The sequence below is a fragment of the Prunus avium genome, chromosome 5 (assembly GCF_965620075.1).
Source record: "Prunus avium chromosome 5, drPruAviu1.hap1.1, whole genome shotgun sequence".
Lineage (NCBI taxonomy): Eukaryota > Viridiplantae > Streptophyta > Magnoliopsida > Rosales > Rosaceae > Prunus > Prunus avium.
Genome location: NC_142288.1, coordinates 22,737,578 through 22,762,062, shown reverse-complemented (window position 1 = coordinate 22,762,062; position 24,485 = coordinate 22,737,578). Strand labels below are relative to the sequence as shown.

The 24,485-nt window shown below is 36.9% G+C and overlaps 4 protein-coding genes across 5 annotated transcripts; 1 reads left to right on the top strand and 3 right to left on the bottom strand.

Moving 5' to 3' along the window:
- Positions 1 to 3,267: 3,267 nt before the first annotated feature.
- On the bottom strand, positions 3,268 to 6,740 carry LOC110760663 (putative glucose-6-phosphate 1-epimerase). The gene is made up of 8 exons (XM_021962968.2): positions 5,942 to 6,740; positions 5,770 to 5,844; positions 5,493 to 5,549; positions 5,233 to 5,393; positions 5,006 to 5,140; positions 4,340 to 4,442; positions 4,158 to 4,257; positions 3,268 to 3,754 (listed from the first exon to the last, which is right to left on the bottom strand). The coding sequence occupies exons 1-8, from the start codon at positions 6,050 to 6,052 to the stop codon at positions 3,585 to 3,587; spliced, it is 912 nt and encodes a 303-aa protein (XP_021818660.1). The 5' UTR covers positions 6,053 to 6,740; the 3' UTR covers positions 3,268 to 3,584.
- Positions 6,741 to 7,726: 986 nt separating this feature from the next.
- On the bottom strand, positions 7,727 to 11,506 carry LOC110760604 (G-box-binding factor 3-like). Of its 2 annotated transcripts, none has more exons than XM_021962904.2 (7): positions 11,123 to 11,506; positions 10,355 to 10,537; positions 10,171 to 10,222; positions 9,997 to 10,051; positions 9,524 to 9,726; positions 8,903 to 9,106; positions 7,727 to 8,315 (listed from the first exon to the last, which is right to left on the bottom strand). In XM_021962904.2, exons 2-7 carry the CDS (start codon positions 10,501 to 10,503, stop codon positions 8,118 to 8,120), a joined length of 861 nt encoding a protein of 286 aa, XP_021818596.2. In that variant the 5' UTR covers positions 10,504 to 10,537; positions 11,123 to 11,506; the 3' UTR covers positions 7,727 to 8,117. The 2 variants fall into 2 exon arrangements, with proteins under 2 accessions (XP_021818596.2, XP_088109063.1); XM_088252937.1 differs by having other exon boundaries at positions 10,355 to 10,496; positions 11,123 to 11,504.
- A 507-nt stretch (positions 11,507 to 12,013) lies between these two features.
- On the bottom strand, positions 12,014 to 16,231 carry LOC110760622 (hydroxyproline O-galactosyltransferase HPGT1-like). Its single transcript, XM_021962922.2, has 12 exons — positions 15,893 to 16,231; positions 15,699 to 15,762; positions 15,450 to 15,499; positions 15,158 to 15,351; positions 14,956 to 15,019; positions 14,806 to 14,878; positions 14,223 to 14,346; positions 13,671 to 13,758; positions 13,515 to 13,565; positions 12,920 to 12,991; positions 12,703 to 12,815; positions 12,014 to 12,451 (listed from the first exon to the last, which is right to left on the bottom strand). The coding sequence occupies exons 1-12, from the start codon at positions 16,003 to 16,005 to the stop codon at positions 12,429 to 12,431; spliced, it is 1,029 nt and encodes a 342-aa protein (XP_021818614.1). The 5' UTR covers positions 16,006 to 16,231; the 3' UTR covers positions 12,014 to 12,428.
- Positions 16,232 to 17,895: 1,664 nt separating this feature from the next.
- On the top strand, positions 17,896 to 20,227 carry TUF (vacuolar ATP synthase subunit E1). Its single transcript, XM_021962923.2, has 6 exons — positions 17,896 to 18,120; positions 18,293 to 18,393; positions 19,061 to 19,217; positions 19,444 to 19,640; positions 19,796 to 19,895; positions 20,017 to 20,227. Exons 1-6 carry the CDS (start codon positions 18,019 to 18,021, stop codon positions 20,050 to 20,052), a joined length of 693 nt encoding a protein of 230 aa, XP_021818615.1. The 5' UTR covers positions 17,896 to 18,018; the 3' UTR covers positions 20,053 to 20,227.
- The last annotated feature ends 4,258 nt before the right edge of the window (positions 20,228 to 24,485 follow it).

The following is a 24,485-nucleotide window of genomic DNA, read 5'->3' as shown; positions in this document are numbered from 1 at the left end:
ATTCTGAAGAAAATCATGATTTGTTCAGTCTTGACCTCAGTGAAGACCTTGAGACTATGGAACCAGAAGGTGATCCAGATGCCCCTGATGATCAACTACAAAATACAACCCCTCCTGCCCTGCCATCGCATCATTCGTCTAGTGATGAAGAAGTACTTGAGGTAATCACTGAACCACCTAATGTTGCACCATATACACTTCCACCTAGATCCACTAGGGGAAAACCTAAACCTCAATATTGCCCTGACCTTAATGCTAAATCTAAATATCCCATCAATAACCATGTGTCCACTCATAGATTGTCAAAGTCATATGCATCATTTGTCAATCAATTATCTACTGTATGTGTTCCAAGTAAGTGGCAGGATGCTGTGACAGATTCTAGATGGACTGAAGCAATGGAAATTGAAATGGAAGCTTTGAAAAAGAATTCTACATGGGAAATGGTTCCTTTACCACATGGGAAGAAACCAGTTGGATGTCGGTGGATATACACTGTTAAATACAAAGCTGATGGATCCATAGACCGATACAAAGCTCGATTAGTGGCCAAGGGATATACACAAACATATGGAATTGACTACCATGAGACATTTGCACCAGTTGCCAAAATCAATACTGTACGTGTTCTCATATCCTTGGCTGCAAATCTTGACTGGCCACTGCTGCAATATGATGTAAAAAATGCATTTCTTCATGGGGACTTACAAGAAGAAGTATATATGGATCCACCACCAGGGATTCCTATGACATCCGGTCCTAATACCGTATGCAAGCTAAGAAAATCTCTGTATGGGCTAAAGCAATCACCCCGAGCCTGGTTTGGGAGATTTACTGATTCCATGAAGCGATTTGGGTACACTCCGAGTAGCTCAGATCACACATTGTTCTTAAAGCGTCGTGGTGGAAAGCTTACGGCCCTGATCATCTATGTAGATGATATGGTGGTTACTGGTAATGACAATGAAGAGATGCAGAATCTACAGAAGCTCCTTGGAAGTGAATTTGAGATGAAGGAACTGGGTGAGTTACAATACTTTCTTGGCATTGAGGTTGCTAGATCTAAACATGGCATATTTCTATCCCAAAGAAAGTATGTGTTAGATTTGTTGACAGAAACAGGAATGCTGGATTGCAAGCCAGCTGACACACCTATTGAACAGAATCACAAATTGGGAATGTATCCAGATCAAGCTCCTACTGATAAAGAAAGGTATCAAAGGTTAGTTGGGCGATTGATTTATCTATCCCACACACGCCCTGACATAGCTTATGCTGTGAGTATGGTAAGCCAATTCATGCATCAACCAAGTGAAGCTCACATGAATGGAGTAATACGGATAATGCGATACTTGAAGACTGCCCCTGGAAAAGGATTGATGTTCTCCAAACATACACACATGGATCTTGAAGGATACACTGATGCTGATTGGGCAGGGTGTATCACGGATAGACGTTCAACTTCTGGATATTTTACATTTGTGGGTGGTAACTTAGTTACTTGGAGGAGTAAGAAACAAAGAGTTGTAGCAAGATCCAGTGCTGAAGCCGAGTTTAGAGGAATGGCTCAAGGAGTATGTGAATTGCTTTGGTTGCGGAGATTACTAAAGAATCTTGGCATTAAACAAGTGAATGCCACAAACCTATATTGTGACAATAAAGCTGCCATCGAGATAGCACATAATCCAGTACAACACGACCGTACTAAACATGTGGAAGTCGATCGACACTTCATCAAAGAAAAATTGGAAAAAAAGATGATTAAGTTTCCGTTCGTAAACTCAGAAAATCAACTGGCTGATATTCTAACAAAGGCAGTGTCAAGTAGAGTTTTCAATGAGTTTATTGACAAGTTGGGCATGCGTGACATCTTTGCACCAACTTGAGGGGGAGTGTTAATTATGTAGTCAATTAATGTGTTAATTATGTAGTCAATTAATGTGTTGATTATGTAGTCAATTAATGTTTGGCACCTACTATGTTTGGCACCTACAATATTTGGGGGGCTTGACTAGGTTGGTTGCCTAACTAGGTTGGTTGCCTAACTTGGGGGGCTTAGGAACTTGTATATATATGTGTTGATTGTAAGTAATGTGAGACATAAGGAAGAATTCTAAAACCAGAAAATTATCTTCTCTCATTCTCACATTCTCATATTCTAGCTTATCTCTACACAAATCTCTACACTTTGTTTGGCATAGGTTCTTGTTGGGCGTTTGCTGTTGTGGCAGCAGTGGAAGGGAGTATGGCTTGGAACTATGGTATCAATATTTCACTGTCCGAGCAGCAAATTTTGGACTGCAGTGGAAATGCCGACGGCTGCAAGGGTGGTTTAACAGAAGCCGCCTTTGACTACGTAATACGAAATGGAGGACTCAACAGTGAAGCTAATTACGGCTATGTCGCTAAGCAGGGAACATGTGACAGCAGCAAGACAGGGGAACATCTTGGTCAGATAACTGGTTATAAGAAAGTGCCTCCCAATGAATACGATCTAGCCAAGGCTGTGGCCTGGCAGCCCATCCCAGTTGTAATTTCAGTCGGTTCAGGATTTCAGGAATACCAAGGTGGTATACTTAGAGGTGGTTGTGCCTATTCACCATATAAATACAGACACGCTGTTCTAATTGTTGGCTATGGGAGGACTGAAGATTATCATGAGGACTATTGGATAGTAAAAAATTCCTGGGGCGAAGGCTGGGGAGAAAAAGGCTATGTCAGAATGTATAAGGGTGTCAATCTGTGTAATATTGCTGACGATGCTATAAGCCCGTTGAATACTTATGATGTGGAACGGCGTAAAACAATAACCCGCAATCGACGTCCCGTTGGATAAAACAATAGCACACAGCCGACGGATGATTATGGATGCTGGGATAAAACAATAGTAGTCATATATTATATATGCTGGGATAATATTAGTCATATATATTATTATTAACATAATGGAATGATGGGAATGGATGCGTAATAATAAACACAGGACCCACTTGATCATTTCAGCATCAAACAAAAGTTGATTTGAAAATCCAATCCTGGATGCACCACAAATTAATCTTCTAGTATATATGTTCTGAATGCCTCAGGATCAATATGCAGCATCTGAACAGATTCTGAACAGATTATGCATTTGATCAGATGCTGCATATTGATCCATATCTTCTGCTTCAAGTTTTGGGTTTCATGCATGATCAGCAAAAGATTTAGGTCTTATTTTAGTCTCTAGCAAAATAAATAAAGGTGAAAAACAAATGTTTGTGCCAGGACTTGCAGAAAGAGAGAAAAAGAATTATTACTGACTCTGCATTCAGTGTACAAGTTTCATAAGTAAAGATAACCCATTTACATTTTAGGGTATAGCTACGATGGGGAGAAAAAAAAAAGATATCTCCACCTCCTTTGAAGGAAAATCTGTTATGAAAATCATAACCATATTAAAGGTGATCATGTTCTTATTGATTTCCTTATTGAACATACAGTCACATTTTGACCCTAATACTTCTAGTATATTTTTATTTGCTTGCCTTTGATCTTCGAAAGCCTCTCGTGGCAGGATCGAGAGCTCCAATCTGCTAGTCGATTCATTAACTTGAAGGGACAACGGAGAGCTCCAATCTGCCAGTCCATTCCTCACCAGGCTTCAAGGTGATTGGCTTCTCAATTGATGCTCCATTAACACAAAGCATCTGTTTATACTCTTCATCTCCAAGATCTACTATGGCTTTGGATCTCTTCTCCCATGGATTCCAGACAACTGAGAGTACATGTAAAGTTGAAGAACACAAAGATTAATTACTTAATCAAAATGGCCAGATATATAAATATTTCATTTGACATGGAAAAGGATGTAAAGTATCAATCTCAGACAGAAACTTTCTATGGCTTAATGGCCTGATCCCCTAAGCCTATGGTTTTCAGGAGATCCTAGTTCCTAACTACCAAATTTGACAAAAATAACTCATCCTTCGCTTACTAAACTCAGCTTCCAATCAATTCCTTCAAGTAGGGATCTCTTTATTTATTTTTTATTTTTTTTGGGTAAAGGCTCCTTATGCTAAGCGCCTGCTGATGATTATAAAGCATATGAGAGTGTTTTGATCATGTGGAAGCCAACATGTTGCATTTCCTGAAACTGAGGTTAAGCACACAATTCTTACCAACATCTGGAAGTCCCTCCTTTCGTACGGCGAATGTCCTCTTCTTTTCATGATCAAAAACAGCTATCACATCTTTAGACCTAAGATAAGCCCGGTCCACCTGCCCAAAAATGAACACTTCATAAGAAGGAGCATATTTTGGCCACTAACAAGCTGAGAAGGTTTTGGAAAAACATGATTACCTCAGATTCAAATGTTAAGGCATCACCTTGTTCTGTAAAACGCTCCTTCTGAAATAGGTTGTCTAGGTAGTCAAGAGTCTCCAAGCCCTCAATCCTCACTTCGCTGTGAGTTCATATTATATTCATTTAAAGCTCAGAACTTAGTCAAACTTAGCATCACTCTACTACTTGCTAACCAAAAATATGATGCTACTTGCTCCTTTCTGATTGAACTGATGGTGATCATCATGTGACCTGTACAGCTTTTGTTTTGGGATCTACTTGACATGGATATCTTTAGGGAACGTATTGAATGTCCTTACTTTAAGTTATCATAATTCAAATTTCTCATTTTTCTTTCTGTTAGTGAAAGTTTAAAGGGAATATTTCTAATTATAAGAAGAATGCAAAATATTACTGAGTAGGTAGACAAAGATTATAACCAGATACATGGATATGAGAACTCTTTTGTTTAATGTCAATAACATGGAAACCAAATTTGTGTGTATCATTGTTAACATGAGGCCAGCACACCCCTTAAAAGCCTGCAGGCCAAAACTGTGGTCTACCTATTTTAAAGGGAAAGGAGAAAAGGCAATAACTAGCACCATAGCTGTTGCTGGCTTCCACAGATTATGCTTAATTATAAGAATAGCGAATTCCATTTGCAATATGAACATTCTGTACCTGATATCAGAAATGGAGAAATATGGATGATACGCAAATGAAAAACTGAAGGGCTTGCAATTGATGTTCCTGATGCGCGATATCAGGGTTAGATACCCTTCTGCTGCCAGTGAGACTCTAAGACGAAACTCGAAACTGCAAAACATGGTCCAAACATTATTTCACAAACAAATATTTGAAGTTCATAAAACATGCTATGATACATTTTTCACAATTCATGCTGCTACCTATGCGGCCAAATCTTCAGATCTTCTTCGGATGGTTTGAGCAGCAAGTCAATGTAGGCTTTGCCATTAGAATCATTGGGATGTAGAGGCGGAGGATCATTGTCAATGACCCAACTCCTGTTCCTGGCAAACCCGTTTTGCTCCAATGATCCATTTCCAACCTAAAGTACATACATGTTGGAGCAAGCAAACCAATCAGCCAAAATTAACCAAGGTAGGGTGCTTTATAATATGCATCTGTGATTCTGTATAAATATTACCTGCGGAAAGCAGATTGGAATTCCTCCTCGCACTGCTTTTGGTGGCTTAAAGATTGCCTGCATATTTGTCCATTACACCATATTAATTTGATCAAGAAATATCAGCAAAAGGGAATCAATTTACAAATTTCCCATTCGTTCATGATTTATATGATCATTTAGGAATTGTTACTGGTAGAACTATGTACTGCAGAATGGTTCTACAACAGCTAGGACACAAAAATGAAGCACAATACAAAAAAAAGGAAAAGTATAAAAACTATGAAGAATTTTTTACCTTGCTACTAATGAATAACAGTTCTTCACCACGTTCAGTCCTCCAGGAAAGAACCTGGCCTCCGTGCATGCTAACCTGTATTGAATTCACATAATAACATCAAAACGCAAGTAAAGTACAAGCAGCTTGGAGGGCATCTGTTAAACAATGGAAATAGGGAGGTAAATCTAACCTGAACGGAAGCTCCTCGAGGGTTATGAAGCAGAACTTGGTCAATTCCATTCTTGTCTTTTGAGACTTCAACTGCTGCTCTCTGATCACAGGTTGCTCCAGAATGATTCATTTCAAGAACACAGTAAGAACATCAATTGAATAAATAAGAAGACAGAGGAACCTCTCTCTCTCTCTCAAAAAACCAAAACAAGACCTCAAGGCTTGAAATGACTTCTCCAACAGTTAGAGAGAAAAGGTCAGCAAATCATTCAATCAAGCAGTTGAGAATCTCAACTTTCACATGAACCTTTCCTGTGACAAATCAATATTCCTGTGAACTGAAAACCAAAGTCCCAACTACCAATTTATCTACCTTGGTTTCCTTCACCGCCAAACTTCTCACTGTGCATTACAGATCCTCTTAACCCCACCAACAAATACAGACTCGAGATATCTGCAACCCCTCTTAAAAAAGGACACCCAACTTTTGCTGTTAAACAGATCCAAATTTTGCAAAAGAAAAGCAGGACAAAACCCAATTCCAGAGCAACAGTTACCCAAATGGCCAAACTCGTCTAAGATTCAAAATCGGACCAAACAGTCATAAAATCCCGCAATGGCGGTTTGGAACCAAAAACAAAAAGCATTTATGATAGGAACAGTTTTTTTATTTATGCGGATGATGAGAACAGTTTTGTTATTTATGCGGATGATGAGAACAGTTTTGTCTAACAAAGAGGAAGAAAAATTGGAAGCAATGACCATAAGAAGAACTGAGGTCTAAAGTAAACAACTTTATGGGGAAAGTTGATTAGCAAGGATTGAAGGGTCAGATATACAAACAGTTCAAAGTCCTTTAGGCATATCTAGGAAGCTTACTGGTCATGACTAAGAATAAATTACTACCACTTGCATATACAAGTTTTTAAATTGAAGTTAATATATATGTATTTACATGTTCGTATGGGACATAGCAACAGCCAAACATGATTAAATCTGTACTGGTTTCCACACGTGATATAGACAACTATGAACATGCGACCCTCTGATTAACTGAATTAACTACCCATTTAAAAAAAGAAATCAAAGAGAGAAGTGCAATTTAAAGTTTTGACCCTAAAAGATTCCTTATTTTTACTGCTTCCCCAGCGTATGTGATACCTGTAGAAAAGGAAGGCCAATGATGAAGACATATTTGAAGCAACTTTTTCCTTTACAGTAAAAAATTCAATAAAGAATGTTATCCTTGAGATTTCTGAGCCTCATCTTTGCGAACAATGCCGAGTCAAATAGTTTATTGTTGTATTATCGCAAGCAAAAGACACCTTCTTCCTGGGAGGAGTGCCTTTTGATGGATACATATATGTATGTATACTGAACTATTACGGATATACACGAGGATCTAGACAGCACCCAAAAAAGAGAAATTCAACTGGACCCGACAAAGAGGAGGCCCAGAAATAGGTTAAATCCAAAAGTTCATCATAGAAAGTTTCAGTAGTGGACATAGTCCACACTATTTGCAATGAAAAGTCCTCTTTTACAAAGCCTTTTTCACGCTATTTGGTGGCTTTGCTTCAACTTGCTCTTTTGACTTGCACTTTCCACCTACCATCATATCTTTCAACAAAACAAAGAGGATTATATTTGTAGCTTCACGTTAAAACAATTCAGAAGCTTCTTTGCCGACTAAAGTTATATTAACTTAGTACCATGATGAAATCAATATTTACTGATGTAGGAGTAATGTGAATTACGTACTGCATAGATTTAAGATACTTGTTGATTCATGAAGCGAGTCGAATTTCTCGAACAAGGATCAAATCGATACCTAACTTGTTACATCATTAAGAGGAGAACAGATCAAATTGTATATCGACTTCCAATAATTTCACAAAACCAGGAAGTCTGCAATAACAATTACAAATCACTTACTTCCATACCTATCCTTTGCAATGTTCATATTCATATGAAAACACTGTTTAGCCTATCCTAAAGTACTGCCAAAATTGACAGGACAATCTAAAATCTAATAGATGACAGTTCATAGCAGAAAAATAGACTTGAATGCTAAGGGAAAAATAAATTAGTAACTGCTGTTTTTGTCTCTCTTCAACTAGGAATTTCCTGCCTGTTACAGATCAAAAAATTAGGGCAAGTGTGATGTACGGCTGCTGATAACACCAGCTTTTTGATCATCTAGCAGCAACAGCATGGAGCTTGGTTTCAGACATAGAACTTTCATGTGCCTCACAATCCAGCTGAGCATTCCTGCTTACAGAACCCAAATTGCTAAGTATGTTCTCGGTACCAGTTGGCAGGTCCAAGTCTACTTCAATCTTGACTGAAGCAATCCCTCCTTGCGGCACTACCTGTGCATGTTTCAGCTTCTCCTACAAGATAAAACTCATGTTAGATCAAGCTACAAGTGAATGCACATACAGCTTAGGTTGAAACAAGCAGATCGGCCAAATCAGCTTTCCTTGATTTTCCATGGTCAACTTAACACAGTAGCACGTGCTACAAACATATCTGAACAAAACTCATTTCAACACTACATCCCGACTGCATTGTAAATTCTGACATTTGGTCAATTTTCGGCAACCAAAAGCAATAAAACGTGATAATTCAGTATGTAGATGCCTGGGTTACTCTTAAGTATATGCTGGGTGGGTATAAGAAATTGAGATCTCCCTCTGAACATACTTGTTCAACTGCCTCTGGTTTCTTGGGAAAAATATGCATGGAGTTTTACTAGTTGGGTTACCATTGGTGGTGCATAGAGAGAACAACCTAGAAGACTGGTTCTTTTGGCATAGTTTTTTTGTTGTTGACTTTTAAGAATCCATGTACAAAGACAAACTAACAATGAAAATGACGGGAAAGAAAAAATGGCAACTTGCGTACACAATAAAAAATTCTTGAAAACATAAACTTCAACAGCTCAAGCATTGGTAAATAAGTTCTATGAGGAAGTTACCATTAATGTGGCATTTTCAAGCCTCAATTTCTCTGAATCCCCTTTCAGTTCTTCTAGTTTAGATTTAAGGGCCATTTTCTCCGTGTTTAACGATTCAAATGTCCTCACCAGTTCCTCATATTCAGCCTGCTTCCTCAACCTAGATCTCCTTGCAGATTCTCTGTTAGCCTGCTTCCTTTTCTCTCGTTTGACCTGCCTTTCATCCTGATGAAATCAACATGTGTAATGAATAGCGTGAATATAGCATACTACTACTATGAGTTATCTTAGAATTTGGTGCATCCAAGATGATCCCAAACTCAAAATTACACAAAAGTCAAGAATATAACAATGTTTCAGCAAATAACTGCCCTGCAGAGTCTCAAGATGGGCTCTGTTTCACAGCTAACTCTGGCTCACAAAATTTGAGGAAATTCCAAATCCGTAATCTTTCATCAATCCCATGGTTTCAATTCAAACCAGTAACTGAGTGTTGTTCAAAACAAAAAAATAGAAAAGTATCAAAGGCTGCAATTCTTTTAAACAACTATCCCAAGTTGAATACAAATTGAGGTACAAAGGCAAAAGCTTGCAAACAAATAAGTAGTACCAACAACAACAAAAGAGTAAACATTTCCTTACCAGAACCATTGCATCAAAAGGCAACCCTGCACCAGCGGAAGGAGCAACAAAAGCTGTGCTAATTCCTATTTTCTCATATGAGGAACGAAGAGATACTCCCAAAAAACCAGCAGGAGGTCCAGTACCAGAAGCATTTGTGGAATTCTCATTCACTTCTCCATTAGTTGTAGGCTTGACCTGAGTATGGACTTTCACATCATTATCTGTTGCCCAGAAGATTAAGAAAACAAATCAGTCAGGATGAAGCATTTGGTTAGGGTTGCATGTCCCAATTTAGGACCATTACAGAATTCCTCGTCCTTCATTCAAGTAAATCAGAAACTATCCCCTTTTCTATACAAAATTGACAGATGAGGGATGGGCAACAAAAACAGGCCGCAAAATTGTTCCCTCCCACAACGAAACTCAGAAATCCTGATTAAAAATTCCCACGCTACAAACGCAAAGTAACTAATGAGAAATAGGTGCCATACCAGCAAATCGCATGCTTCCAGACCCATTGTTCCTCTGAGTGTGGTGATTGTCTTCCTAATAGATGAAATCCAAGATTACTCTAACTTCATGCATAAATATCATCTAACCATCACATACAACAAAGGGCCAAAATCCATCACATATGAACAGGCATAATGAAAGGAAATTCTTACTTTAGTGTTGCCATCACTGCCATCTGTCAAACCATCAATATTTTGTCCCAAACTGCACATGGTCATAGAATCAAAATTTAGATTGGCTCCATCCAGAGACAACATCATAAAACTAACTGGAAGCTGCTGCCTGGTGCATAATCTCAAAAGTATATATGTATAAAATAAAATAAAAAGGAAGTACCTTTTCGATGCCTCAAGGACTGGGTGCCCGGTATCCTTGAGACTGTCGTACTCAACTGGCACTGCAGTTCCATCCAATCCCTTCAACTTCTTTTTCACATCTTGGTCCATGTTGTCCAATGATTTTCTTCTACTTGAAGAAACTGTCATACGCAGCAGCTCAGTGTCAAGTTACTCTTCACAGCTGCATACTCGGAACGAAAAACTGGTGATTTTTTTTCTTGAAAGTTTTTCTAAAAAAGTAAACAAATATTTTGGTAATAAAAAATTTAATCCCCAATTTGGCACACTTCAGCAGCTGGGCTTTAACTTGTAAACTCATTTAACCAAGATAATACGTGTCAGAAAACAAACTCGCACCCAAAAAATAAAACCTTCATCAACATTTTCATCGGCACATGCATAAAGAACCTACCATTTTTTCCCTCAGTAATTCATCAACCACATGCCAATTAGTTTTTACTTTAACCATCCATTAAAATAACTAATCATTTCGACGTGAGGATTTATCAAGCCTTGTTGCTTTCTCGAATATCCTACCAACCAAGGCTACCCTCCAAAAATTGACAAATATTTTCTAATTTTAAATATTTATTTAAAAATAACGAATAAAAATTTGTCATCTTCTACAATTGATTTTGAAGTTTTAAACTTTCCCCTGTTCAGCATCCGTAAATTCAAATATCCAGAAAGTTTCCACATTTAGGTTCTGAGTCATAAACATAAACATTTGGAATCCTAACAAAACATGAGAACAAATTCAATGTACCTGAATCTCCTGAAAGAGCAACTGAAACCAAAGAAATGATTCTGAAGGAGCCGAACAAACCCTAACCCTAGCTAGCTCCTTAATTTTCCCGCCTGTACTTTCCTCGCTTGCAATTTCGTCGGTCGGAGATTGATGAGATGGAAAACGCTTTTAGCTGGAGGATAAATAGGTGGTGATGAACAAGACAATGAAGGAGGAAGGGAGGGAGAGAGGAAGGCGAAACGTCAGCCGCTCGGCGGGTTTTGATGTGCTGTGAAACCGGAAGCGTGGAACACCGGTGGTCTGGTCGTGAAATGGGTTAATAGGATTCGCCAAGGTGATACACATGGCACTCTTGCTCTGTGCCATACACGTGTCGAACAGTGATTAGCTACATTAAAGTCAAGTTAAAAAGCGAGTACGTGGTACGCTGGAAGTTGGCTGATGTTCCTCTTCATGCGACTTTCGTTGTCTGACCAAAAAATATGTTGTACCGGTCAGTTGGACCCCCCTGACAAACCGTTATTCGTACGAAACGAAAATCATATAGTCCTTGATTGCACCTAGGGTTCAATTGATTTTTATTTATTTATTTAAAGATTTCAATTGATAAATGTCGATTTATTATGAACCTCACATAGCTTACAATAAAAGAGTTTATAACATTGTTTTAGTTCACAGAGTGATTATTCATGAGATAGTAATTTACGAGTTTAGTCAAGTGAAGTTCAACTTTAATCCGTTCATTTTGTGTCGTGTCGAGTTCAAGTTATGTGATCATAGGCTTAAAAATTACTATCCTAGATGGATGTAACAAATTATAAGTATTAGACTGTAATCACTGTTAAAGTGGGCAGGCTGCACCATCAGAAATGCAACCAATCCTCCACCATGAGTTTCAAGTTTCGCATATCACCAAGAAGCAAAAGAAAAATATAATTCTATATAATCATTCCTTCCCTAGGTTGAAATGTAAAATTAGGGCAATTGAAGAATGATGGTATAGTACATGGTATAGTACATATAGAGGTATAATGTATAATACATGATTAAGACTCCTGACTTCCGGTATCGTTGATGAGGAATGTATGATGTCGGCATCCAGAGCTTCTGAGAGTAGTCTGATCGGCAGCACATGCATAGAAATAAGTTCTCATATAACCTCTTAATTCAGCATCCATTCTTTTAAGGCTGCTTGAATCAGCTTTCAGCAGAAAAATCTCTACACCACTCCAATCCCGGGTCAAAGAAGGCATTGAAGGCAATGCTGTAAATGAATGGAATTCCCTTTCTGTATGTACTTGTTTGAGTTGTGAGACAAGTTAGATCACACAGCTGTACATATTGCTCCTGAAAAGAAAGATAAATAAAACGTGTTACTAAATTCAAGCTCATCCCTTTAAGCTTTAACCATGACTTCTATATTTACTAATGTATTCAACATTTTATTCAAAGTTCTTAGTACCTGTAATGTGGATTTACATAACAAGAATTTTTTGTAACTTTTATATAATGATTTGTGTATGTGTTAGAAGAAAAAGACCAATCTCTGTTCCCGTAAAAGATTTTAAAAAAAGTGTGTTAGAAAAAGACCCACAGACCTGGCAACCAGGAGGAGCAGCAAAACTTGCGTTCATCAATGTGCTTCACATCAAGTCCAATAAACCATGATCCAGCACTAACATCATCGTGAGCATATGTACGAAGAATAGACCTGCAAAACCGACACAAATCTATAAACTAAATCCTGCCAGGCTTGTCTGCATGCTAAATACTATTAAAAAGTTCTTTTTAAAAACAAGAAGCACACAGAAGTACCTGTTTATGGATATAAACTGAGCTAATGCTCTAGAAATGGCAAACAATTCACCAGAAGCATGCGTAAAGTATCTGCATTAGACAAGATGTGCAATTTTGAGCCAAACGAAAAGTACAGTACTTGAAGATAACAACCTAGCACCTACCATGATTGTTGAGGAGATAATCCTTTAAATACGAGAAATATAGGCAATCAAATATCACACAGAACACTCTAAGGCGTTCTTCTTTAGGAGTAACCACCAGGGAACTTAGAGAAAAACAGTGCATCCACTTTCAATGCGTCTTTTTCCCTTTTTAAAAAAAATATTTTTTTTGTGGGCTACTCTTTCAGTTCATGTCAATTTAAGAGAGTGTTTTACTAGCCTAACTAACCACCATCTCTTTCAGAGACACACCTTCCCAGCATTCCTTTACTCATATTCAACAACCCAAGCTCCACTCTATCCCCTCTCTTTTCCTAACCACCATCTTTAACACAGGTTACATACATAATGCCTAAATTTCCACGAGAGAAAGAGAGAGAGATCATCAACATGGAGTCAAGAAATCTATCTTCTATTCAAGGATATAAATGAAAATGCTCTTTGCTTACGATTTTGCATCGCCAAATTTCCACCAGTCTGGTTCATGCCACTTGTGTGTTCTGTATAATTAAGACAATAAAAACAAAACAAAAAAGTTACACCTAATCTTAAATGCCTCATAAGTTCAAAGTTTTCATCAAATAAAGCACACTTTCCACACTCACGGCTCAGAGAACACTTCGCCTGATTTCATACACCCAATATAGACACGAGGCTTATTCAAATACGCAGTTAGTGTTGCTCCTAGGACATCTGAATCATAATCAAACGCCAACAATTAGCATGCACTTTAAAAATCTGTTTAGGAACTGTTCTGATATGCTTAACAGTCAAACATTACTATTCTTATTTTTCAATAAGCCCTTTTATCATGTTATTTGGTTCCACCACAGTTATACCTGTAGTGTCCACAGGTAAGCTATTCAGAAGTTAGACAAACAATTACAGCATTTTGCAGCATAATTTTAGCGGTAAAACAATGGCAAACGACCAAATCTCTAAATTGAAATTACATATTATTCTGCTTTGATTTCTGAGATGGAAAATGACAAGATAACCATATACTTATGGTGTCATCCAAAAGTATCTTTTGTTTTCTCAAATAGTAAATGTTATCCAAATTAATTACCTCAGATTAATGTTATGCAGGTATAACAGAAAGTGTCACTAGGATTCACTATCTTCTTGATACTGGAAAGAATTGTGTGACTACATACCAATATTAACATAAACATCATCATTGACTTTAACATAAAACTCAGCATCCCAATTTTCTACAGCATGAATATAGAATGACTTCAACTTCTTTGGCCGCTCCTCAGATGCCTCCACTTGACCATCCTGTAAAAAAACAAAAAAACAAAACAAAGAAAGAATGTAAGTGGCATTTTGATATAACATTATCTGCTACTATATGGAGCATTCCTTGGGCATGTTGACTAACTGCATATTTAAGCAATCACAAATATGATATATGAACATGAGGGCTGTGCAAATTTTGGTTAAGGGTCATGAACAAGATGCAAGAAATAAAAATAAGGAGAGCACAGTGAGCTTATTTTTCCTCAAACTACAATTTAAGGCTATATTGGCTAATTCATAACTACAAACTAGCTATCACTTAGAAAATGGAACAAGTCAAAAATTAACAGAAACATACTCTGGTGGTCGAACGAAGTTAAAGATACACATAATTGTATGTACATAAACACATATATTGATAATGTATATTTTGAAAATTTCACATATAAATCCCACATAATATTGTTAAAACAGTTTCATTCAAATAATTGAACATACAAGAACAAGGAAGTCATTGGTCTGCTCATTTTCTCTGTCTATTTGCCTGTCCAAACTGTCTCCACGATTTGGGCTGCAAGATATACATACTTAACTGAACAGAACTGTAGACAATTCCTTGTCATCATTCTAAATCATCGATATACAGACCTTCTTCCAATTACAAATCGCACAACGATGCCCTTTTCATCTGCCAATTTCTTTAGTGCTGCACCTGCACATATTGTATTCAGATTCGTTAACATGGCCACATGAGCAAAGAAGAGCATATCTATTTTTAATGCTGGACCTGCCAACTGATGAAATTGCAAGCAGAGCAAAAGAAACAAACAATGAAATGTTCAATAATTACCGCTAGGCATCCACGCCTTACGAATTGCATCCCTATTTTTCTTGCGGCCAAATGTTGTAAAAATTCCTATAACAGCTAGAAGCTTCTTCTTAGAATGAGCCCCTTCATTTTTTGACAAGCTCTTTGGAACAAAACCTTCCTGTCTTGCTGCAGCTAGTTGCATCTCAAGAGTGGACAACTGCTTCTGTTGCTCCCTAGAAAGTAAATGATCATCATTCATCACAGTAAGTAAGCCCAAGATCATAATGCCCAAATACGACCCCCTTTTACAGAATAGTTTGGATTTATTTACCTGCAAGCTATAACTTTAAGCGTGTCGTCGACAGATATGGCAGATTCTCCCTGAAAAATGACAATGAACGATTATCTGCCCCAGTAAATAATTTCTTTGAATACTTATGAAAGCAGCAGAGGTTGAAATTCTACGCTGATAAACTTTTAAATTTTAATATATTAAAAAAATATATATATTCAACTAAATAAAACCAGCATGGTAAATCCAGAAGAAAACAAAATAAACAAAACCAAAGCATAAAAATACCTGTCCACTTCTATTATCAAGCTCCTGAATCAAATAAACCCTATCCGCAGCATCCTGCCACAGACTACCAACATCACATCCTCATCAGACATTCATCAAAAATCAAACTTTTCGCCAAAAACTCAAAAGTAAAATTCAGAATAGCCTCGGTTACAGCTCAAGAAAACAAAATTCAAAAAATTCAAAAAACTCACCGGCCGGCGACATAAATGGCGGCCATGGTGGAAAGCATGGCCAGCAAGAGAGCTGAAATTCGAGAGTGAAAAGCCGAACCAGATAGCCGGTTCTGCGATGCCCGGCTATGCATGTTTTTGGTCCAACAAAAAACGAAGAGAGAGCTTGAATGGATTTTGGTGAGTGGTCAGTCAGATCTGGGAGAGGTTTCAGAGCTCGATCAAGCTGTGATTGAGTTTGAAAACTGATAATTGATTTGAACAAGGTTGGAGGAGGAGGAGGAGGAGGAGGGAGGTGGATGAGTGAAGAAGACGTCGTAACCGATTTACCATTTGCTCCAAAGTAACGGGATTTTTGCAATTAATTTTACATCCTCGTTATAAATGAGTTACCAAAATAATTTACCGGGAAATCTCTCTCCACGTTTTCTGAGGACCCATTACAGTAATAAATTTGGAAACTCTTTCTTTTTTTTTTCTTTTTTTTTTGGTCTGAACCATGAGGTGGTCCTGAATGGGCCCCAACTATAGGTGGCACCTTTAAGCCTTAACCACAACCCAGACTAATCCCCACTCATACCGGGTCGCCCATAAGGGGTAAAGTGTTGGCCAAAGTGGTGACTCCGTACGAGAGCAGGGATTGAACCCCTGACCTCTCTTAAGGAATGAGAGTGCCGAACCACTTACACCAACCACCTTGGTTGGAAACTCCTTCTTTTGGTTAGTCATTTCACATGCATCTATATATACAAAGTAAAATGTAGAGAATGGTAAAATATTTAAGATATCAGAAAATGTCCTTGAGTAATGTAAATATTAAAAATTGAAATTATTAATTAAATGAGGATATTATTGTAAATTTACAATTTTTCATATTAAAAAATAATAATAATAAAAAACAAAAATCAGATAATGAATCCTATTTTTATGGAATACAACTACCCATTATCTTTTTTAATTCTAAAATAAATTTAAAACTTTTTAAAAAAAGCTCGCGGAAGCGTGTGCGGAGAGGCTAGTCACGGATTAAAAGTATAAACTATTGTGTCTATTGGCATTCTAATTTCTAGAGAATTAACTCATTAGGAATTCATCTTTTTTACCCGTTATATCCTTGCACAATTTTAAAATTTTAAAATTTGACATCTACTTTAACCCAACAATGAGAATATTTTAGTAATTAGTACCACTTATACCCAAATTTCATATGGTTTAGTAAACAACTTCAATAGGAATCTAACTCCCCTAAATCTATATGGTTTAGTAAACAACTTCAATAGAAATTCAGAATCTGATTGAGTTACCTGAGTATCCAAGTCTAATCAAGTCATAAGTGCCCTATAGTAGTCTTATGGTTAGAGTTTGAGGCTTGAGAAAGGTTTAAGGCTTGGATTTAGGGTTTGGAGGCTCAAATCCATTTTCCAAAATTAAAAATAATTTTAAAGTCCACAAAATTATTTAAGATAAGTAAATATAATTAATTAGTATTTATTAAGTACTTTATGAAATTAATTAAAATACTTTAAATACTAATTTTTCATTAAATATATAATAATTAATATAATTAAATAAGGCTAAGATATTACGTAGTTGCAAATATTAAACTAAACAAACTAATTTTGTATTCTCTTAATTACAAAAAAGAAAACCATTTTGTGCTGTATAGCCGCGCGGCTATACTTTTAAAATATTCGAATACATTTAAAGAGTATAGCCGCGCGGCTATACCTTTAAAGCATTCAAATATATTTAAACAGTATAGCCGCGCGGCTATACGCGTTAAATATTAATATATTCTGAAAGTACAGCCGTACGGCTATACGTTTAACATATTCAAATATATTTAACGACATTTAAAATATTCGGTATTAAGAAAAAAGGTTCGATTTATATTGTAAAAAAATACAAAAATAGGACGCAAAATTAAAGAAGATAAATAAGTGACAGCTCAGAGTTAACTAGAAAAAACCAAAATAAAGATCACTCACGCTTATTGACGATGCATATATAAAGCGGTTGATATTTTGTCCTCGTAGTTTCTCGTTTATAATTCACCACCGGAGAAGGGCTTACAGTCACTTGCTCTGCGCGCGAGATAAGAGAGAGAGTCTTCGATCTTCTCCGATTCGATTCAAAGATCAGCGAAAATGAACGACGCAGATGTCTCCAAGCAGATCCAGCAGATGGTGAGGTTCATTCGCCAAGAAGCTGAGGAAAAGGCCAACGAGATCTCCGTCTCTGCTGAAGAAGTACTTTTCCTAATTCTCTCACGACTCTCTTCTTTTTCCCCAATTCTTACTTTTCTTCTAACCCTAAATTTCAATTTAATCTCGATCCGTTTTTGTAATTCATGCGTAATTAAGTTTCTGTACATATATACGGGTGTTTGATTCTTTGTGCGAATTTGTGTTGTTATTGTAGGAATTCAACATTGAGAAGTTGCAGCTGGTCGAGGCTGAGAAGAAGAAGATCAGGCAAGAGTACGAGAAGAAAGAGAAGCAAGTCGACGTCCGAAAGAAGATGTATAATTACTTAAACCTTCCTACCTAATTTTGTTTATATTTCTCATTCCAACAAAGTCATATCATTGTTTTATCCCTGATGGGCGAAACAATCATTGAGCATTCTGCTGTTAGGAATTTATGGATATGGATCAATAGTACGGTTTCAAATATCAGTTACTGTTAGGTTGAATTTTGAGTTGGAATTAGTAATCGCGGATGTTGTGGAATACGATAGTGAGTTTGGAAAGTTGGGAAGTGGTGAAGATGATGATTTTGTTAAGTTTATGGATTTGGTGGAAAATTGTGGAAACTGGTTTGAACATAAGTTAAAAATGAGTTGAATATGTGGGAAATCTTATTGTCATGAGAGGCTTGATGAATTTTAATGTGGCCCAAAATTTAGGGGCTTGTTGTATTTGGATTTTGAAAACCATACTTTATGAAGCTAATAGCTCAAAGGGCATTGGAGTAGGCAGGGAAGAGGTAGGACTAGTCTCAAATCTTATTGTAAAGAAATCAGACTGTATGTTCAATCAAATTGAGTTCTTTGTTTATTCGCTGTTGAATTTGGGTTGTTGGAGGATGGGTTCACTAAGGGAAGCTTTTCCTTTCTTGTTTCTCCTATGGCTATGCAAAAATGGCACATATGTGGGTAACTAACAGTTTGTTGTCTCGGTTTTTGCAGTGAGTACTCTATGCAGCTTAATGCTTCTCGTATTAAAGTTCTTCAAGCTCAAGATGATGTGGTTAACTCCATGAAGGAGGCGGCTTCCCAGGAGCTTCTGAATGTGAGCCAAGATCACCATGGTTATAAAAAGCTTTTGAAAGATCTTATCATTCAGGTTTGTTAAACTTCTTATATGGTATGGTAGACATGGCTAACCTGCCTCACCAGTTTTTATGTGCACCTACGTATCTATCATCTAGTGGCAAATTGGCAATGGCTCGAGTTCGGGTGATTCCTGACTTCCTGGATGATTTCTAGTTCACTTTAACTTTATGCACTCTTGCATGGATAAATTAATAATTACCACTGGTTTACTGAAAAATTATGATTTTGGGACACAGAGTTTGCTCAGGCTGAAGGAGCCTGCTGTTTTGTTACGTTGTCGGAAAGAAGACCTACATCTGGTGGAGGCTGTTTCGAAATCAGCAGCACAGGAATATGCAGACAAAGCAAATGTTCATTCACCAGAGATTATAGTGGACACCACTGTCTTTCTTCCACCTCCTCCTACCCATCATAATCCCCATATTTCGTCCTGGTACGGTACTTTCTGCCCCTTAAATTTGTCAGAAGTTTGCAATTAGGACTTGGATTTAATATGGCTTGCTATTTAGCTTCCCAAACAGCTCTCTTTTATATATTGAAAGAAAGTGGAATGATGGAACTTGCTGATGATAACTTTTGATTGTTCAGTTCTGGAGGTGTAGTGTTGGCTTCTCGAGATGGGAAGATTGTATGTGAGAACACCCTTGATGCACGGTTGGATGTTGTATTCCGTAAAAAGCTTCCAGAGGTATTTTCCTTGCAAAGTATCAGTTTCGTTTTTATAATTCACTTTTCGCCACTGCGATATTAGGTTGTAGGCTGCTTTATTTATGCTCTCAGGAACTGAGCTTGTATTCTTGTTATTGCAGATCCGCAGAAGGCTCTTTGCTCAGGTTGCTGTGTAATGGGATGAATTGCATGGTTTTCTTTTACCCTGAATTATGTGGCCTTGGAGAGATTAAGGACTGGTCATTGACCACCAAAGAATCTTTTGTCCAATTATTTGTTTGTGTTTTTCCCATTTTTATTGTGGTCCGAATAACTTTTATATATGTGCTCCCAAAATAGCTTTAGCTGTTATGTGCTTTGGTGTTCATATCTCGTCTGGGGCATGACAATGAACTCATTCTTGTTGGTGATGATGATTTTAATAAAAGTTTGCAGCTTAGAGTATTTACCGCTTTTTATATCTTGGTTGGTACCAGATCGTTTTTAAAGTTTTTTTAATCTGATGAATCTTAATAGAACCAGTGGTGGGTATGAGATAGCACGTGAACTGTCACGTGAACCATTTCTGTATAATTGCAATTTTATATTATTCAATTTTAAAGTATGTCGGTGATCAATGTTTTGTCGTCGACTTCATTATTGTTTCATGAACCATTATCATTACTTGAAAGGCTTATTATCACAAAAGGTAATAGGGTTTACGAAACTATCAGATTGCATCCTTAATGTTTTTTTTTGTCACTCGTGGTCCTCAAGGTTAGTATGTATAATCACAAATGGTCTCTGCTGTTAGGTTCCGTCAAAAACTCCGTTAGTTTGCTGACGTGGCATATATACATATCACAAAACATCCCTAAGGTTTACACATTTATCACAAATGGTCCTTGTGAAATTTTTTAATTTTTTAATTTAAAATTCATAAAATTTTGGTTTTCTTTTTTATATTATTTAAAAATATATATTGTATTTTAAATACATATGACACTATATTTTTGAAGATGTGGGCTCCACATATATGCCACACCAACAAACTAATGAAGTTTTTTTAAAATAATTTAAAATTCATAAAATTTAAAAATGAAAAAACCATTTATATAAGGATTTTAACCTTAAGGACCATTTATAATCCCTAAACCCTTGGTTTTTTTTTATTTTTAAATTTTACGAATTTAAATTATTTTTTAAAAACTCCATTAGTTTGTTGATGTGGCATCTATGTGGAGCCCACATCTAAAATAATATAGTGTCATGTGTATTTAAAATACAATATATATTTTAAAATAATTTAAAAAATAAAACCAAAATTTTATGAATTTTAAATTAAAAAAATTAAAAAAATTTGCAGGGACCATTTGTGATAGGTGTGTAAACCTCAGGGATGTTTTGTGATATATATATATATATGCCACATCAGCAAACTAACGGAGTTTTTGACGGAATCTAACGGCAAGAACCATTTGTGATCATACATACTAACCTTGAGGACCACTAATGACACAACAAAACATTAAGGATGAAATCTGATAGTTTCGTAAACCTTAGGGACCTTTTGTGATAATAAGCCTACTTGAAATTCCGATCGATGGCAGGTGGTAATCAGCCGTCGATGTATTTTGGCATCTCATTGCATCAGCGGCAGCCATCTACACCAACATTTACTAATTAATAAAAATAAATAAATAAATAAAAGTAAATTTCACATTATAATTCATCCGGTAATGAGTAAATTTCACTTATATACTAAATTTGACAGCATAAGTAAATTTCATTAATAAACATAAAAAGATACACCTAGTGAGAGGATGTAATGAGCTCTAATGCATTTATATTTATAAATAAAAGTTTAACAAATTCCAAAATTAAAATTAGAGGACGTAATCCTTGTTTGCACTAAAGAAAAAAATGAATTCTCATAATATCATCAATGTATTTAATCAAACATCTTAACAACACCAACAACAAATCAAACATCTCAACAAAATTCCTGAAGTCAAATACCTACTTAATTTAAATAAAATCCACATATTATAATTCATTCCTAATCAAACTCTAGAATACTAAATTTCAAATTAAAGATGCATAAAGTAATTAAAAAGAAGAGAATGAGAATAAAGAAAGAGAAAGTGGGGAAAATGTGAGCTGAGGGCGTTTTTTTTTTTTTGGTATGAACCACGAGGTGGTCCTGGATGGGCCCCAACTATGGGTGGCACCTTTAAGCCTTAACCACAATCCAGACTAATCCCCGCTCACACCGGGTCGGCCCGTAAGGAGTAAAGTGTTAGCCAAAGTGGTGACTCCGTACAAGAGCAAGGATCGAACCTCTGACCTCTCTTAAGGAATGAGAGTGTCGAACCACTCACACCAACCACCTTGGTTGTTGAGGGCGTTTTTTAAGAAAACTGTAGGCCTTATTTGCCTTAAAGTAATATATTATAGCCCATGTCTATATATATGATAACAAATATATTTTAGAGATTTTCTATTTAAACCCCGCACTTCTCTTTGTTCACCCCAATACTTAAATTATTAAGCTGTCAGTTTTATTATTGTGTAAAAAGACAAAAAAGGTCATTCAACTTAATATTTAACCCTAGTACATCTATCTATACACACACCCCACATAACCCACCACTCTTCATATTAGCTTAATATTTAACCCTAGTGCTTCCAGTTGATGGCTGATCGCCTCCTTCATGATCTTTCCTATAGGTAGAACTACTGTGAGGGGTCTAAACTTCGACAGGACAATCACTTCATTATCAGAAAGCAAATCCTTCTCCTTTGAAGCATATGTTAACAAGTTCATAAGATCAGTACATTTGGAATTCTTTACCAATATTTGAAGAAATAGACTTAGAATAACAGAGGGGATAGAATGATATTCATGATTAAACACATCCCATGTAAATTTATTTGGAAAGCAGCATAGGTGAACCATCCATTGTGGTTTAACTATCACAAACAAAATGAGAGATGTTCATCAAGTAACAAGACAAACTAAATCCGACTGCAAACACATTGCAGACCCAACATAACAACTCGGCTTTGTTGTTTGAAATAAGCAGGAGGACGCATTACTTAAATTACTCCAAACCATGACCATACTAGGAACAAGATACATAGGTATGAGGGTGTTACGACAGTGACAAATTTATTCTAGAAAGAATTGGAAGAAAAAGCCATGCATTGTCAGCTACCATAACCTCTTTGAGAGAGATTCATCTCATATTGCTCCACATTCAGGTTTCCGAAATCACAAAGCATTCATACATCTTCTACAGAAATGTTGTGTATTGAGTCAAAATATGCATTGATACGGATAAACATGTAGAAAGTGAGTAGCGAAAGCATACAATCTCAAAATTCAAAGATCATCAGTTAACCCTTGTGAGGGATTGGATTACTTTAAGAATTTCCAATGTCATATCAGCTTGATGAGCTTTGTTTGTACCATATCTGACCCTCCACTCGTACAACGACACGTGGATCTCATAAACTCGCCCAAGCACCCAAGGCCTCGGACAATCGGCATAGGCTACTGATGATATTGTCTCAAAGCAGCAAAAGATCATTACAGGGCCCAACACAGCCTACAATCGGTATCCCCTACCGATTCTGCAGAATCAACCTCGAAGCACCCGCCTGAAATATCTAAGGACTCGTGTCAACCTCATAGGGCCCTCCCACGAGTCCCACATCGAAAATGAGCGCTAAGAGCATACTAAATGCCCTCTATAAGTATGCCCCTCCCACTACAATACAGGGGTAAGACTTTTCAGCTTGACTTTTATACTACTATATAGTCAACAGCAAGAGCTCTTAAAAACAATCTTACTCGAGCATCGGAGGGTCTTAGGCTGGTTCCACACCGGTTCCATAGACTTTACGAGCTTCGCTTATCTTCTATTCAGGATCAGCATCCAAGGACAGGAAGAATCGGCATCCAACACCCAATCGATCTCTTGATCGTCCATCCCACTTGTAAGTTGCACTCATCTCTATCTATTCAAGATTTAGCGCCAACAAGCTTAAAGACTTCCTAAGGTTCTGAAGCTCCACATGAATGTGGATATAATGAAGAGGATAATACCAGTGATAATTGCATATTTGAGACCAAGGTTCACCAGCAAATTTACTAGAAGCCCAGCCAATACAACACCAAAGAAATTTGCAAACAATATGTCAAGGAACCGAGCTACGGCCTTGTTCTTTCCAACAAGGAAAGATGCAAATCTCTTCAAGTAAAGTATGATGAAGGGCACAAGAACCATGTTCCTACAAATACATAGTCCTTTTGCTAATGTTGTGGTCATTGGTTTTCACTATCATCATAAAGCAAAACCAAACAAACTACAATTTCCCATATGATCTAGTCACATGATAAAAAAAGTCTTGTGAAAACAACAAAATCTCATGTATACTACAAATATTAATTAATGATTTAAGTATTGGGGTGAACAAAGAAAAGTGTGGGGTTTAAATAGAAAAACTCTTTTATTTCTTCTTTTTTCAGCTTGGGGTGTATTTGTTTGTGCCTGATGAATCACGGCCATAAGCTGGCCGAATGAGCCCCTTCTCTCGGCCCTGGCACTTGTTCGTAAAATCTGAA